The 17709-nt window shown below is 45.0% G+C and overlaps 1 protein-coding gene and 1 pseudogene across 2 annotated transcripts in view; one reads left to right on the forward strand and one right to left on the reverse strand.

The window, feature by feature from the left end:
- MRAP2 (melanocortin 2 receptor accessory protein 2) overlaps nt 1-17709 on the forward strand; it is a 178741-nt gene that overhangs the window by 144675 nt on the left and 16357 nt on the right. Inside the window, exon 3 of the mRNA XM_082249676.1 lies at nt 1936-2035. Within this exon, the coding sequence (XP_082105802.1) occupies nt 1936-2035 (100 nt within the window). The remainder of the gene's footprint in view (nt 1-1935; nt 2036-17709) is intronic.
- On the reverse strand, nt 15934-17035 carry LOC309550160 (syncytin-B-like; annotated as a pseudogene). Its single transcript has one exon. The product of its transcript is annotated as a syncytin-B-like (transcript).

Consider the following 17709-nt stretch of genomic DNA (forward strand, 5'->3'; position numbering starts at 1 on the left):
ACCAACTAGGTTCATATACTTAAGTTTTTAGAAAAATAAAATGATCAGTGCACATTTGTTTCCTTCTCTAATTGACTAAATCCAATGTTACGTGTGAAAACAAAGTGTATAGAAACTATATTACCATGAACATAATAATCAAGACTGTGTAACAAATATATATAAAAAAAATTAGAAATCCTGCAAAGTGTACTGTGCTAAAAAAGTGCTCATGCAAAAAAAAAAAAAAAAAAACTATTATTGAATTGCCAACCTATCATAAAAATCCTATGAACAACAAGAATTCATAAATTCATAAAGTGATATAAAAAATATATTCCTAAAAAGTCAGTGCATAAAGTCCCAAGTGAAAAAGGTGCCAAAATATAAGCGGATTGGTTCAATCAATACAAACTGTATCCCCCAGCTTCTCCTCAGGTGAGTCAGTTTGGGGGATACGGTGGAAGGAGCACATCTGGTGTTTTTGCACAAGTGGTCACGGAAGATATTGTATCGATTGAACCAATCGGATTATATTTTGGCATTTTTTTAGGAATATATTTTTTATATCACTTTATGAATTTATGAATTATTGTTGTTCATATGAATTTTATGATAGGTTGGCAATTCAATAATAGTTTTTTTTTTTTGCATTAGCACTTTTTCAGCACAGTACACTTTGCACTCAGCACCTTTGGGCAGGAGCTTCCACTTTTTACAATTTACTCTTTTTTAGATATTTGACTTTTATGGACAGATTTTTGCATTAGCACTTTTTTTTTGCACAGCACTTTTTGGCACTCAGCACTTTTGTGCAGGATTTCTCATTTTTTTTATATATTTGTTAAACAGTCTTTATTATTATGTTCATGGGAATATAGTTTCTATGCACTTTGTTTTCACAAGGAACATTGGATTTAGTCAATTAGAGAAGGAAGCAAATGTGCACTGATCATTTTATTTTTCTTTCTGTATGTGGGACACCTGCAGTAGATTAGCAGCAGTTTGCTCTGTTTCCCCTGTCTCTTTTGGTTATCCAACCACAGATTGCCTGGGTGCCTGATCCCTCTCTTTTTAATTTAAAAAACATTTTTAGCCTATTACAAAATTAATCAAGCAACATTGGAAACAGGGGGAGTTGACTTCAGTTCTAAATGAGTCTAAGGATATGTTGCATAGGTGGTTGGGTTGAAAAAAAAGAGACGCAGGTCCGTCTGGCTCAACCAGTGGAGGGCAAAGACCAGTAGAGAAAACTGTTGATTAAAACTCTTCAGCATGGCCCTCCCTTATGGGTTTTGTTGGCAAGCTACATCCCATATGTGTATGCTGTCATGCTTGTTTCAGGAAATGGAAAATGTTCTACTTACCTGACGGTAATTTTCCTTTCCTGATGCATAAACATGACAGCATACAGGTTCCTTTCCTGGGGGTTTCGCATTTGAGTATAGTTAAGAGAATTCCGCCTTAGAGGAGGAGACTCATTTATATAGTATAACCAGTCCTGATAGGACGAGGGGCGGGGCCTATACCCTTACATGTATGCTGTAATGCTTATGCATCATGAAAGGAAAATTACCGTCAGGTAAGTATATCATTTTCCGTTTTGTACCAGATAAAATGAGCGTGATCTGTCACACAGGTTTTAGAGGTCTGCAGTGATTGGAAGTGCTCACACAGCACTGCAGATGTCCACGATTAATGAGAAAAGAAATGCTAGTATTCTTTTTAGGTCCTGCAGTAATATCAACAAGCAGTTGCCCAAGTAGAACTGTCCTGGCTTGCTAATAGGAGATACCACCATACAACAAACAGTGCACAAGGCCTCTTTGGAAAATTCTTAATACATGTATTATCTTTAAAAAAAAAGAAAATTATAAATACATTTTTAACATATTTGTATACATTTTTAAACATTTTAATTGGATTTATAATTTTAACTTTTAACTGTTTTTACAGATTCAATTGTAATTGGATTCTGGGTTGGCCTTGCCGTCTTTGTGATTTTTATGTTTTTTGTTCTGACTCTACTGACAAAGACAGGAGCTCCGCATCAAGAGTAAGTTTAAAAAAGTGACAAATTGTTTTCAGAATGCGTTTTTATTACACCAAGGATGCCTTTACTATATTGTGTAGAAAATGCACTAAGACTACAACATATAGCTGTGCTATTCATAGCGACTGATATACAATTCTCTAAGTGTTAGGGTAAACAAGACCCCATATAAAAAAATGAACCTTTAATTAATTTTAAGTTTTAAAAACCCTTTTTTACTAAGAGTACATCACAAGATATCTGCTATTAATTTATAAGCTAAAAATGTTTGTTTTGACTAAGCTTTACCTTGTTGATGGGGCTTGGTTTTCTCTGATTTTATGGTTAGGTTTCTCCAAACTGCCTTACCCAAATCAAAGTTATTTTCATCAACGAAATGATTGACTAAAATACACCAATAAGTTGTTTGTCCCTGTAGCTTAACGTATATAGAAAGAAAGTGCCCTGTGCTAAAACAGGAAAAAGAAGCTATATGGTAGACAAAAAAAGTATACAGTTACATAATCTGTGAGGTTGAAAAAAGACATCAGTCCATCCAGTTCAAACCATAGTGTGTGTGTGTGTGTTTGCTTAACCGTACATTTTGGTCTTTAAGCTGCTCATCTAATCATTTTTTTAAACTATCAATGCTCCCTGCTAATACCACTCCTTGTGGAAGAGCATTCCACATCCTTACTGCTCTGACAGTAAAGAACCCCTTACGTAGTTTAAGGTTAAACCGCTTTTCTTCTAGTTTTAGTGAGTGGCCACGTGTCTTATTATATTCCCTTTCTCTGAATTGCTTGTTCCTTATGCTATGGTCACCAATACAGTATTTGTACATTGATATCATAGCGTCTCTTCTCATAAGAGAATAAGTTCAATGCTTGCAGTCTTTCCTCCTAGCTGATGTCCTCCATTCCCCTAATTATTTTTGTCGCCCTTCTCTGGACTCTCTCCAGTTCCAGCACATCCCTTCTGCGGACCGGTGCCCAGAACTGGATGGCATATTCAAGATGTGGCCTGACTAGAGTCTTGTAGAGTGGGGGAATAATCTCTTTATTTCTGGAGTGAATCCCCTTTTTTTTTTTAAACATGCCAGTATTCTGTTGGCTTTGCATGCAGCGGCTCTACATTGCATGCCACTGCTTATCCTGTTGTCAACTAGGACCCCCAGGTAATTTTCCATCTTAGATTCACCCAGAGGTGTCCCCCCTAGTGAGTAACTTGCGTTCGTGTTTCCTGACACCCAAGTGCATTACCCTACATTTTTCAACATTAACCTCCCTGGCGGTATGATTCTTTTGGATTTTAGGTGCTGAAAGCGGTACCATTATTTTGCATGTAATTCTTGTGAATGAGCAGCCCAAACCAACTGTATACATTTATCATATAATATATATATATATATATATATATATATATATATATATATATATATATATAATGTATACAGTTGGTTTGGGCTGCTCATTCACAAGAATTACGTGTATATATATATATATACATACACGTGTGTGTGTGTATATATATATATATATATATATATATACTGTGTGTGTATATATATATATATATATATATATATATATATATATATAAACATATATAAAAAGTACAGTAAAACTGCAGGAAAGGGCACTGGGGTGCAATGTAATGTGATTTTATTTTATTTTGAATGGTATCAGTGTGTTTGGTGTGTTTTACATTTGAATTTGCCGCCGGTTCCACCCCCCGGCGGACGTCACGTCGCCGGAGACGGAAGCCGGGGCTCGCAGACGATCGGGAGGAAGCTCCGCCGCCGCATACCGCCCGCATACATCGCTGGATCCCGGAGAAAAGGTAAGTAAAACCTCTTCCAGCATCCAACGATCTTCCCAGCGCTACCTCGAGTGTGGCTCGGGGTTACCGCTTTTGGCTCTAAAATCTAACCCCGAGTCACACTCGGGAATACCGCTAGGAAGGTTAAACCTCATCTGCCATGTAGTTGCCACCCCATTATTTTGTTCAGGTCTGCTTGTAAGGTTACCACGTCCTGCATAGAAGTTATTGCCCTGCTTAGCTTAGTATCGTCTGCAAATACCGATATTGTGCTGGATGTCCCATCCTCTATGTAGTTTATGAATAAATTAAACAGGATTCGTCCCAGGACAGATCCTTGGGGGACCCCACTTTCCACGCCTGCCCAATCTGAATACTCTCCATTTATCACCACCCTCTGAACTCGCCCCTGGAGCCAGTTCTCTATCCAGGTAATCACCCTATGGTCCATATCTACGTACCTTCGTTTGTACAGTAAACGTTTGTGGGGAACTGTGTCAAATGCCTTTGCAAAGTCCAGATACACCACATCCACAGGCCTTCCTTTATCAGATAGCAATTCACTTCATTGTAGAAGGTTAATAGATTGGTCTGGCAAGAACAATTTTTCATGAATCCATGCTTATTACTACTAATAATACCATTTTCATTACTAAAGTCTTGTATATAGTTCTTAACATCCCCTCCAAAATCTTGCAGACTACTGATATTAGGTTGACCGGCCTATAGTTACCCGGGATATATCTCGGCCCTTTTTTTAAATATTGGTACCACGTTGGATTTTTTTCCAATCAGCTGGCACCATACCCGTCTGTAGACTATCCATAAAGATGAAGAAAAAAAACAAGACAAAAATGTTGTCTTGTTTTTTGTTTTATGTGCATAGGGTTGCCTCCCATATGTGTCAGCAATTATATTATGTTGCAGCCAGGACATCTTGATTTTTGGTCATTTTTGCATTATTGAATTTTTATTTTTTTATTGGAACTTCCCTCTGTATACTTTTTTTTGTCTACCATATAGTTTCTTTTTCCTGTGTTCACATAGGGCACTTTTTTTCTTCAGGGAGCATCTACTAAGCTGCGGAAGGAAAAAAAAGAAAGAAAAGAAAAAGGTTTTTCTTTTCTTAATATTTTGTTGTTAATATATTCAGGTAATATATACTGCAATAGACTTAACAGGTTTTTTTTTTTAAATGAATTTAAAAAAATGTAATGAATTTAAAAAAATGTAATTAAAAAAATTAAGTAATTTTTGTTCATAAATTTGGCCCAAAATTTATACTGCTCCATATCTTGGTAAAAATAACCCAAATTAGTGGATATTATTTAGTCTGTGTGAAAGTTATAGAGTCCACAAGCCAAGATGGTGCAAATCATTAAAAATGGATCACACCTGATGTACTGATGGCCTATTTCTTGAGACCTTGAAATGTCAGGACAGTACAAATACTCCCCAAATTACCCCTTTTTGGAAAGTAGACAGTCCAATGTATTTAGTAAGAGGCATGGTGAGTTTTTTGAAGTTGTAATTTATTTATTTTTTTAACACAAAATTGTCATAAGAAGTTATTTCTCACAGCATATGCATGCTTCCAATTACACCCCAAAATACATTCTGCTACTTCCAAGTATAGCGATACCACCTGTGTGAGACTTTCACAGCCTATTCACATACAGAGGTCCAACATGCAGGGAGCACCGTCAGGCATTCTAGGGACATAGATTACACATCTAATTTCCTGACTACCTATCGCACTTTTTGAAGGCCCTGGAGCACCAGGGCAATGGAATTGCCCATAAAATGACCCCATTTTGGAAAGAAAACACCCCAGTGTATATTCTTTGAGGTATAATGCGTCTTTTGAACACTTAATGTTTTCCACAAGTTTTTGGACAATGTTAAAAGGAAATGAAAACTTATTTTTTCTTACTCAAAGTTTTCAGTTGATAAGATTTTTCTAACACACAGCATGTTTACAGCAAAAATTAAACCCCAAAATACATGCTGCTACTCCTCCTGAGTATGGCAATATCACATATTTTCCACAGCCTGGCCACATACAGAGGCCCAACATACAAGTAGCACCTTCAGACATTATAGTTGCATAAATTACACATATCATTTCCTGATGACCTATCACACTTTTGAAGGCCCTGGAGCACCAGAATAATGCAAACACCCACAAAATCACCCAATTTCAGAAAACAAACACCCCAACATATATTCTTTGAGGCATTGGCTGCAGAAAGGTACTCTGATGGGCTGCAGATAGGTACTCTGGTATTCTGGGCTGGAGACAGGTACTTGGGTACTCTAATGGTTTGCGGATTGGTAGTTGGGTACTCTGGGCTGCAGAGAGGTACTCGGGTACTCTAATGGGCTGTAGACAGGTACTGGGGTACTCTGATGGGCTGGTGACAGGTACTCCGATGGGCTGGTGACAGGTACTCAGTTACTCCAATGGACTGGTGACAGGTACTCGTGTACTTAGATGGCCTGCAGATAGGTACTCGGGTACTCTGATGGGCTGCAGATAGGTACTCAGGGCTGGAGATAGATACTTGGGTACACTGATGGAGTGGTGACAGTGTCTTGGAAATTATGTACACTGGATGCACAAATAACTGGATTTTTGTCTTACCGTGAAATCCTTTTCTCTGAGGTTCACTGACAGACACAGCTTCAAGTCTTCAGACCATTGGGCTTATGCTCTTTAGGAGTAGGACTATGATCCACTTGGAAATGGTGGCAGCAGATGCGGCCTGCCCCTTACGAGGCCCCCCCTGTAAGAACAAAGAATCGGATTTCCTAATCGGTTCAAATCACCGCCAGGTACACCCGAATCTCCCTAACCACATCTAAAGAATGCAAGAGATGTAAATACAAAGATGTGTAGGCTTAGGACATAGGAACGGTAGCACAATGTCTTCATTCAAATGAAACATTGAGACAACCTTAGGAAGGACTGCCTGACAGAGTTGCAACACCACTTTGTCCCTTTGAATCACCAAGTAAGGTGACCGACAGGACAACGCAGCCAACTCCGACACGCGACGTGCGGAAGTAATAGCCACTAAGAAAGCCACCTTCTGCAACAAAATGAGCAGAGGAATTTCCCTAATATTTTAAAAAGGAGGCCTTTGAAGCACCGACAGAACCAAATTGAGATCTCACGGAGGTACAGTACCAGGGATCGCACCGGAGGAGCCAGATGGCAAACTTCTTGCACAAAAGTGTGAACCAAGGACTTCGCTGCAAATGGCCTTTGGAAAAAATAGAATTTTAGTAAGAACTTACCATAAAATTATTTTCTCTGAGTCCTCTGGCAGTCTCCGCCCATTCAGTCAGCCTTCACTAGTGGGTAATGGCGCCCTCTGCAGGAGCAAGCTAGGCAGTTTGAAATGTTAATAAAAAACTTTCTATACTTAGACACACCTCTAGGGGGCTTTCCCTCAGCCATTATCCTGATCCAGTTATCACTGTTCCTCAGTTTGTAGCAAGCAGTACCGGAAGGCAATAACCCCCAGATCCAAGAACCAGAGGGGCGGGGGCGGCGACTGTCAGAGGACTCGGAGAAAATAATTTTACGGTAAGTTCTTACAAAAATTCTATTTTCTCTTACGTCCTCTGACAGTCGCCGTCCGTTCAGTCAGCCTTCACTAGTGGAATGTCCCAAAGCAGTGCAGGTGCGAGAGGTGGGAAGACGCAACCTACTGAAAAGGTAACGTATCAACCAGGCCAGAAAAAACAACTGAGCCAACAGGGCAACAAAGCTCAAAACAGGAGCTAACCCAGAACAACAAAAAACACCCCAGGAAGAGAGAGAAAAAAACACGTCTCTTCAAACAGCCGCTGCACTCAAAACCTTGCGGCCAAAGGAAGAATCCGAGGATGCCAGCACATCAATTCTGTAGAATTTTGTGAAAGTGTGCACAGACGACCAGGTCGCCGCGTTGCACACCTGAGACACAGAAGCCTGATGGCAAAAAGCCCAAGAGGCACTGACAGCTCTAGTAGAATGAGCCATTACAGGGAAAGGAGGAACCTGACCCTTGATTGAATATGCCTGAACAATGGTCTGTCTGATCCACTTAGAAATGGTTGCCATGGATGCAGCCGAACCCTTCCGAGGTCCCTCAGGAATGACAAAGAATGTGACTTCCTAAAAGACTCAGTGGCAGACAGGTAAACCCTGACCGCCCGGACCGCATCCAAGGAATGCAAGGCAAATTCCTTGGGATGCTTGGGCTTCGCACAAAGAGAAGGTAACACGATATCCTCATTAAGGTGGAAAGTCGAGACCACCTTGGGGAGAAAAGACTGATTGGGTCGCAGAACCACTTTATCCCTATGAATCACCAGATAAGGCAAACGGCAAGACAGACCTGCCAATTCGGACACTCTGCAAGCAGATGTGATAGCTGCCAGAAAAGCAACTTTCTAGGACAACACAGGCAGAGAAATGTCTCTGATGTTCTCAAAGGGAGGCCGTTGTAACACGGATAACACCAAATTTAGGTTCCAGGGATGCAAAGGAACCCTCCTCGGGGGAGCCAGATGCCGCACCCCTTGGATAAAGGTGCGAATCAAGGAATTAGTCGCCAAGGGATGCTGGAATAGAATGGCTAAGGCCGACAACTGACCCTTTATGGTGGTCAGCGCCAAACGCTGATCCACACCTTCCTGCAGGAGTGCCAAAATCCTCGCCACCGAGAAGGAGCGGGGATTGAACCCTTGCGACTCGCACCAGGCAATATACGCCTTACAGGTGCGATGATAAATTTTTCTAGATTTAGCTTTCCGAGCCTTCAATAAGATAGCCCAGAGAGAACCCCTTGATGCTATAAAGCCCATCATGCCCCCCCAGGTACAGCAAGGGTCAGGGAGGGAAACTTATCACGCTGGCCAGAAGGGGAATATCACAGAAGCCACCAGCACTGTCATCCCCTAAGACTGGGCCCACAGAACCCCCCTACAGATCCTAGTCCCAGGGACAAAGGGGTAGTAGTACTCACCAGTCCAGAGAATGCGGGCACTGCTCTGATACGGGAAACCTCCCACCCTGAGTGGGGGTGCCGTCAGCCAGGGAGGAATGCTAGCAACACACGGGCCTTCCGGAGTTCAGACACCCCCAGCGAAGATGGATCTCCACAGGCTCGTCCCCATCCCGAGGGGCACTGTCGTTGCGAGGTCTGGGCGCACCAGTGACCTGCGACGCTCGGTGGCAGGCTGGGACTCCATAAGGATCTATATTATCCAGTGCGAGGCCCATTTCTGCTGTCGCTTGTAGTCCTCCAGGAAATTCCCTGACTAACTAGCGATATTGAGAGAAATTAAAAAGCTATTTTCAAAAGAAAAAAAAAACATTTTAAGAAAAAAAACAAAGATACTGAGACGCTAGGTCCCAGCAGGTAAGAGCTAGCCTACTTCTGATGCTAGGCAGCATAAAAACTGAGGAACAGGGATAACTGAATCAGGATAATGGTTGAGGGACGGCCCCCTAGAGGTGTGTCTAAGTATAGAAAGTTTTTTATTAACATTTCAAACCAGCTAGCTTGCTTCTGCAGAGGAAACCATTACCCACTAGTGAAGGCTGACTGAACGGGCGTCGACTGTCAGAGGACATAAGAGAAATATAGCCAAGGCGGAAATCTGGCCCTTGATGGTGCGTAGAGCCAAATGTTGATCTACACCCAAAAGTAGAAACTCCAACAGGCGAGACACAGAAAAGGAACAGGGAGATCCCTCCGAGACTCACACCAAGTAATGTACGCCTTCCAAACTCGATGATAAACCTTCCTGGAAGTAGATTTCCTAGCCTTTAACAGCGTAGGAATCACCAACTCCGACAGCCCTCTGTCTTTCAGCACCTGGCTTTCAATAGCCACGCTGTTTAAGCCAGCGACCGTAAAGCAGGATGGAAGATCGGTCCCTGAGACAGAAGATCTTCCCTGAGAGGAAGTTTCCAAGGGACGTCTGCTACCAGCCTCATTAGGCCTGTGTACCAAGACCGGCGAGGCAAGTCTGGAGCCACGAGAATGACTGACTGGAATCCCTTCTACCTCAATTCTGTGTAGCAGTCTCGAAAGAAGTATTGGAGGAAAGGCGTAAATCAGATGATAATCTGTGGCATCGGCCAGTGAATCCCGTGACCTTGACATGAGCCTCTGCACCTTCCTGTTGAGACAGAAAGCCAGCAGGTCCACATCGGGGGTCCCCCACTGAAGACACAGTTGATGGAAAACCTCCGGGAGAAGAGAACATTCTCCCGGATCCAATGTCTGCCGACTGATATAGTCCACTTGCCAATTCTCTACCCCTGGAACGTGCACAGCAGAGAAGGCCGGAACATAGCATTCTGCCCACCTCAAGATGCCAGCCACTTCCTGGACTGCCAGGGGACTCCTTGAGGATTGACATATGCCACAGCCATAGAATTGTCAGATTGTATCCACACAGGGCGTACCTGCAGATGATCTGTCCATTGAGACAGACAAAGTATGATCGCCCGAATTTCCAGGATGCTGATCCTGGACACCTTGGGACAAACACACTCCCAAGACATCTCCCCATCCGGCCAGCATCCAGGGAGATTACAGTCCAATACAGGGGAAGAAAGGATTTCTCCAGACGTAGAGTCGGGGAGCGGAGCCACCAAAGGAGAGACTCCCTCGAACCCCGACTCAACAGAATCAGATTGTCCAATGACAGCGGATCCTTGTACCATTTGCACAGAATCTCCCTTTGCAAAGATCTGGCGTGGATCTGCGCAAACAGACCTGCCTTAAAGGTGGAGACCATCAGACCCAGTACTTGCATGCAAGTCCTAAGTGACGATCGGTGGTTGGACAAGAGGAGCCGAACAGCATCCTGTAGCTTCAGAAGTTTTGTTTGAGGAAGAAACACCCAGGCTGCCGCTGAATCCAGCGTCAGACCCAAGTAGTCCAGCTTTGTGGACAGACAGTGCTGATTTCTGAAAATTCAGAGTTCGCCCCATAACACCCAAGCCGCCTTCTAGAGCCGAGGAAGACTCTGTACACAGAAGCAGATCATCCAGGTAACCTAGTACCGCAATCCACTTCTGCTGTAACAAGGCCAACACTGGGGCCAAACTCTTTGTGAACACTTAAGGAGCTGAAGTGAGACCAAAGGGTAACGCCACAAATTGAAAGGGCTCCTGGCCCACAGCAGCACAAAGAAAACGCTGATGCCCGACATATATTGGAATATGAAGGTAAGCATCCTTGAGATCAATAGAGGCTTGAGATCCAAGATTGGACGAACCTTGCCTTCCTTCCTAGGAACTGTAAACAGATTTGAATAAAAACCTTGGAAATGTTCAGACTCTGGGAACCGGCACAATAACTCCTTGTGCTAACAGGTCCTGCACTTCCCCGTAGAGGCCCTGTAGCCGCTCTGGAGACCGGCGTAAGTTGGAAGGATAGAACCTTGCCGGAGGCAAGGACCGAAACCTGATCTTGTAACCAAACCAAATCAGTTAGTGGACCCATTTGTCCCGAATGAGCAAGGTCCATGGATCCAGAAAGAAGTAAAGACATCCCCCCACCCCAGATGCGGGTGAGGGCGCCCCTTCAGGCTGGGGAAGGCTTGCCTGTGGAACCAGAAGCACAAGCTTTGGACTTACTGATCCAGGGTCTCTTGGAGCCCTCCGCAAAGTTAAGGGTGGATCTCGAGCCCTTTTCCTGTGAGCCAGCCAGACGAAAGGGCCACTTGTGAGCCGAAAAGAAGGGACCTCGCTTAGAGCGGAGGTTCCTTGCCCTTAGCAGCCTGCAGAAGTAATGTACTCTTACCTCCTGTTAGACCCTTAATGATCTCTTCCATAGAGGCACCAAACAGTCACCTACAAAAAGAAGATCAGTCAGCACCTTTTTCAGCTGACCAGTACTTCAAATGCAGCGAATGATCACCGCCGTTAAAGAAACCCTGCCGGCCATGGGGGCCGCATACAGGGATGCATCACAAATTTACTGTAACCCTTGGATCAACTGATCTGCCAGGTCCGTCAGCTCAGAAGGGTGTTGACTCCCCTCCAGATCCTGGCTCAAAATCTTAGCCCATTCCGTTAAGGTCTGGGATACCAAGGTGATAGCAAATACAGGTCTTAATATTGAACCAGTCACGGTGAAGAGGTACCGGACCAGAGCCTCAGCTCTTTTGTCCATGGGGTCCTTAAAAGACAGGGAATCTTCCACCATCAAAAGTGTGGCCTTATTTAGCCTGGAAACCTGAGAGTCCACTGATGGTGGAACCATTCATTTCTTCAAAAGAGACTCTTTAAAGGGATATATTCTAGCAAAACGCTTAGGCATACCAACCATGCATTTCGGGGAACCCCACTGACTAGTGACAAAATAGGCAGGAAAGGGAAACACCTTGTTCACCTTGGAAGATTTGCATGTGCCAAATTACACCGGCGTAGCTGAGTCTTCCAACTTTAAAGTTTCCTGCACTGATACAATCAGGGCCAAGTGGTGTATTTTTTGGTTTTGTGCTGCCCTAGGCAAGACTAAAATTGGGCGCCCCCCTTCCCCTCCTATGTAAATTTGCCCCACCCCTTCCTGTTTAACTACTGTGAATCCGGCCAAAATTGAAGTACTACAAGTCCCAGCAAGAATCCCTGAGATCTCACGAGAGGGGGTGGGAGAGAGAGAGGAGGGGATGAGAGAGAGCGAGCGCGTGGGAGGAGGGGATGAGAGAGAGAGTGAGCGAGCGCGTGGGAGGAGGGGATGAGAGAGAGAGTGAGAGAGGAGGGGAAGAGAGAGAGAGTGCAAGAGAGTGGGAGACCCCCTAGCCCCCCTGTCTGTGGGTAGGTGTGTGATGCACCTACCTCCCGCTGGTCCTCGTCCTCTGGGCTCTCGGTCAGCCTGTCTTCCTGTTGATGTTCTAGCTGGGACCGGAGAGAGGAGGATTGAGAAGGAGAGTAGGCTCTGGGAGGTGCCAGGGATCATGACCCCGCTGCTGTTTATGTCAGGGTGGTGCCATGACAGTGGAGGTCTTCTTCCTCCCGGGCTCTCGGTCCTCCAGGGTCGGCCAGCTGCCTGCTTGGTGTGTGTGAAGACGCCGCAGCTCAGCAGCAGCAATGGCTGCTGTAGGCGGCGGATTGGCAGATTTTGCTCCGTTGCCCTACACCCCACTGTCACCAGACTGGTGGGACTCTTTGGGCCCCACGAGCACTAGGCCCAGAGGAGGAGGAAGGTAAATCCTCCTCCACTTTGAATTATAGGCAGGGCGTCACAGCTGTGACGTCACTGGTTGCTAGACGCCAGGTGGCTCTAGCAACCAGTGGCCAATAGAGTCTCAGATGGAGGCGGGGATGGCTATTTTGCTGCCCCCCCTGCAAAGTGCCGCCCTAGGCTTGGGCCTTGTTGGCCTAGACCAAAATACAGCACTGTCAGGGCCTCCACCTGCGCTTTTTCATGCGCAGCTGCACAGGAGAGGGACTCATCCGCACTATTAAAGCACTCAGCATGCGTGGATGCAGACCCAGTGGGCTGACTCTCGTCCGCGGCAGCCAAATCCACCTCAGAATCTGAGGAAGCAGAGGATACAGGTGAAGGCAGGGGGGCGCTCCTTACCAGGTCTCCTTTGCAGGGCCATATCTACTTTGGCTACTAGCAACTGCAGGCCTGCCATCATGGCCAACAGGGCAGACTGAGACCCACCTGAAACGTTCTCCATAGGCTCCATGACCATAAAGGGTTAAAATGGAACCGCGCTGCTCAGCGAAGGAAAAAAAAAACACGGGAGCCCCCCCATAGTGCAGTGCTGGGGCACCACAAGAATCAGCGCACCCGCTGCACTGTATACAGCAGAGGAAGGATATATACCCCCAGAGACTTACCACCCAAGCTGAAGAGCGCCAAAACGGTCTGCCACACTGCAGGAAAAGGAAGAGGAAATGCTGACTTGACACTAGAGGCCCCCTCAACTTCAGCACTGCATCCCAGCGCTGCACGGGACCCTGGACCCCAGGAAAAGGTTTAGACGCCAGACCCCGCAGGGACCCCCCCCACAGCACCTAGGTAAGGACACCGCCTACAGGGTTCCGACAGCAACATCACCCACCGCTCCTCCAGCCCAGCACCATGCAGCCCTCCTACCCAATTTCACCTATGCCCCCAAAGGGGGCTGGGGGGGGGAGGGGACAGATGAGGGCACCAACTTATGGGGGAACCCCACAAAGGAGAAGAGGGAAGCACAAGGGGGAGGAAGGACACAGGAGGGGCCTACCACCGCCGGGGGGGGGGGGGGCGCGACCACTCAACAATTCTGTAGGAAAGGAGGGGGGACACTACTCACCATACTATGTTCACCAGGCGGGTGTTACTCCCAGCAATCCACCGCACCAACTTGGAATGGGGATGCTGCGGCATGAGGTACGCTGCAACTTTGGTCATGACTTTTGTCGTGACCAGGGCTATGCGACCTCGTGAGGTGTTTCACTCACCGGTCAGCCCCCATCCAGTGGGGCTATGTCAGCCAACCTAGCGCGGAGCTAATAGTTGGGTCGAACTCTTAGGCCAGACTGGGAAGACCGTAAGGATCTAGGATATCCAGTGCATCACCCAGTCTGGCTGTTGTAATTCACACAGGAACAAAAATAAAGAAAAGAATGAAATTCCATTTAAATAGGAAAAAATGCCAATACCGCAGATCCCAGCAGAGAGCCAAGTCCTTACTCCTGACTAGGCAGAAAAAACTGGAGTCCTACAGCAGGAAGTCATGGTATACCCTCTGGGACTGCCCCAGGGGTGTAACCAAAAAGTTCTCTGCCTAGTCCTACTCCTAGAGAGCGAGAGAGCATAAGCCCAATGGTCTGAAGACTTGAAGCTGTGTCTGTCAGTGAACAAAAGGGAAAACTCAGTTGCGCTACTAAGTGCTACCAAGCGCAATCAAACCCATTGTGCTAAAAAGCACATTTCTCAGCTCTTTTGTATAAGGTAATTGAGCGCGTTCAGCAGTACCCAGTAATACAGACACAAAGGCTACTATCACATTGGATGCTCACAAGAATGTCCTGTTTGAGGGCATGGAGCTCTATTTATGGGACAACAAGAAGTAATGGCTATATAACATCAGCCAATCGGTTCCAAAAGTAGTCACCTAACTGAGCAGATCAGAGTGCACAACTTCTACCTAACACTACACAATGAAACCAGCGTGTAGAACCATAAATGCTGCTCTGATCAAACTCATGCATGTATTCTACTACTGTCGTGAATCCCATTCAGCAAAGCTCCAAGGACAATGCCTAAGAGAATTATACTACTGTTCCCATAGACGTGAGGCTATCTGCAGGGAAAGAGCAATGCTGTTTCCACTATGGCGATCAGGCATAGTAGAAAGACATGAGCGTGTATCCCTTCACAAAGGCAGATAGATATCAAAACGATATTGACTCCGCACCGCAATACACCTAGATCTATACTGGCAAACAGACTCGCGCATGGAGTGTTTGCCGGCTGAGATGTCTATATAGAGCAAATGTGTCTACACATCTAAGAGTAGCTTTTTACTGCCAGTAGTCTTTCCTCAATGCTGGTTCACCCGTCCACGCTCTAATGAGTGTATTGCAAGCAAACCAACAACAGGAGCCACAATGACAATCTAAATAAAACCCATCCTGAAAAATGTTCACACTAGTCCTAATAAAATTACCACAACAGCCCCTCCTCTTTTTTTTATATGCTCCCATGTGTCCCTTGATAAATCTTTATCATCTTCACCCAAACAAACAGAACAGCTCTTCTCATACATAAAAACAGTCAATTTCAACAAGTTAAAAAAAAGACAACGGAATCAATTCAAAAGGAAACTAATGTTGATACGTAGGTTCAGCTCTTCGGGAGGTGACTTAGAGGACATGAGGTGGTGGGTCATCTTGATCACCAGACGGTTTGGAATCCTCAGCATCTGATGCATGGGATTACAGAGAGTCTCTTCTCAGCAATAAGGATGTGGTTGTCTGCCCAGGCTTTGGTGACTCGATCAATCAGACAACAGGAAAATCTCCCCATGGCGTATAGAAGGAATAGAAACAAAAACAACCTAAGTATATATACTCCTATTTCCTTCAATCAAGATCCAAAGGAGAACAAGAAATCCCTAAAACTTCCCAAAGCCTTAAAAGGATTCCAGCCTTCACTAGCTATAGCTCTGGCTCTGCCTTGCAGGGAAGTAACCTTATCCATATGGGCCCAAACCTTGTCACTGGTATCTGCTATCCAGGTACAACAGTCTTCTCCTATGAATTCACAGAAACCCCCCTTGGAAGCTAACAGATAATAAAGTGCCATCTTTCCTGCAGTACAAGAGTCTTCATTTGTCGTTCCTGAGTAATCTCCCTTACTGCTTTAACAGTCTCATTGAAGATCTCATCCGCAATGGACGAGAAATTGTTCAATTGCTTCATAAGTTCAATCCTCCACCTGGTCCAAGCTGGGAACCATGCCCAGGCCTGGTCGTAGTTGGGGAACAGTTCCCTACTAGCTCTCCCTGACATCCTTACCTTCCTTTGCACCAGCAGATCCTCACTATTGACTGCAATGTAGGATGCTGGTACAAGCTTGACTAAAGCACATGAACCTCTCACATTAGGGGAATTACCTTGTAAGCAGGAGAACCACATAAGAAGTAATAAGGACCCGTCAGAACCGTACAGGAAGAATTTCTCTGATGGTCACGGGCACTAAGTAGTAACATAATAGACTGGGGGATTGCTCCCTCAGTCTGAACATCACACCCTTCCTTCCAGCAGACATAATCTGGTCTATTGGTGTCATTAAAGAGACCAGGAGTTTCATTGGTAAGATTGACTGTTATACCTTTCTTACAAGCGATAGATCCCAAAAATCTTTTCCCTTTGCCAAAACTAAGGTTGAAGCAAATATGTGGACTACCTAGTTGTCCCGATAACCATACTGGATTAGAAAGTGAAGAGCAGGAGCCAGAGCGAACGTTAAAACTATAACTGATGTTACCCTCTAGGAATGGGGCATTAAGTTCTATAGACAAATGTCTCCTGGTCATCTTTGCAAGTTTCTCATATTTCCTCATACCAATACGAACGTTGTATATAGCATGAACTGCTGCCATTGAAGAGGTGTAATGGCTCAGTGGGGATTTAGAGTGAACCCAGCAATTGGTCCTGTTTGCCGTCTTAGCTAGTTGGAGATGCATTTTAAACAATAGGTTTGGATGTTTTTCATCGTTACCCTAGCTAAAATACACTAAGCTAAGAAGATAAATAAAACTGATACTCCTCATTCTTTGATGTAATTGAGCCGCTAATTACAGTGGCTGACGTGCACCCAGTTTTCACACCTCTCAAGGTTTAAGGAAGTTGGCATTGTCAGTTGAACCTGGAATGGCCCCTGTGTATCTCGGTTCTAGTCCTGTCCTTTGATGTTTTCACACAATGACCCAGTCACCTGGTTGAATAGAATGTACACCAAGACTTCTGAACCCTATGATGAACCTTTTGGAGCTCCCTTTGCAGGGACTGTACATACTGTGTAGACTGAAAATGTAAAGATGACAGCTGCTGGGGAAAGTACAAGCCAGTCTTTGGTTGACTCCCAAACAAAATCACGTAGGGTGATAACCCAGGAGGTTGTCTAGGGGCATTCCTAATGGAGTAGAGAGCTATAGGGAGACATTCAGGCCATACTTTTCCAGTATCAGCAATCATTTTTGAGATTCTTTTCCTAATGATCCCATTTACCATTCAACCTTACCTTTGCAAAGATCTGACAGGTGAAGTGGGAGCTGCGATCCAACTCGATCGTTTCAGGTAGACCCCAGCGACACACTATCTCAGACGTGATCTTTTTTGCAGTGTTGGTGGCATTGGC

Source organism: Pelophylax lessonae (assembly GCF_965119305.1).
Source record: "Pelophylax lessonae genome assembly, chromosome: 3".
Lineage (NCBI taxonomy): Eukaryota > Metazoa > Chordata > Amphibia > Anura > Ranidae > Pelophylax > Pelophylax lessonae.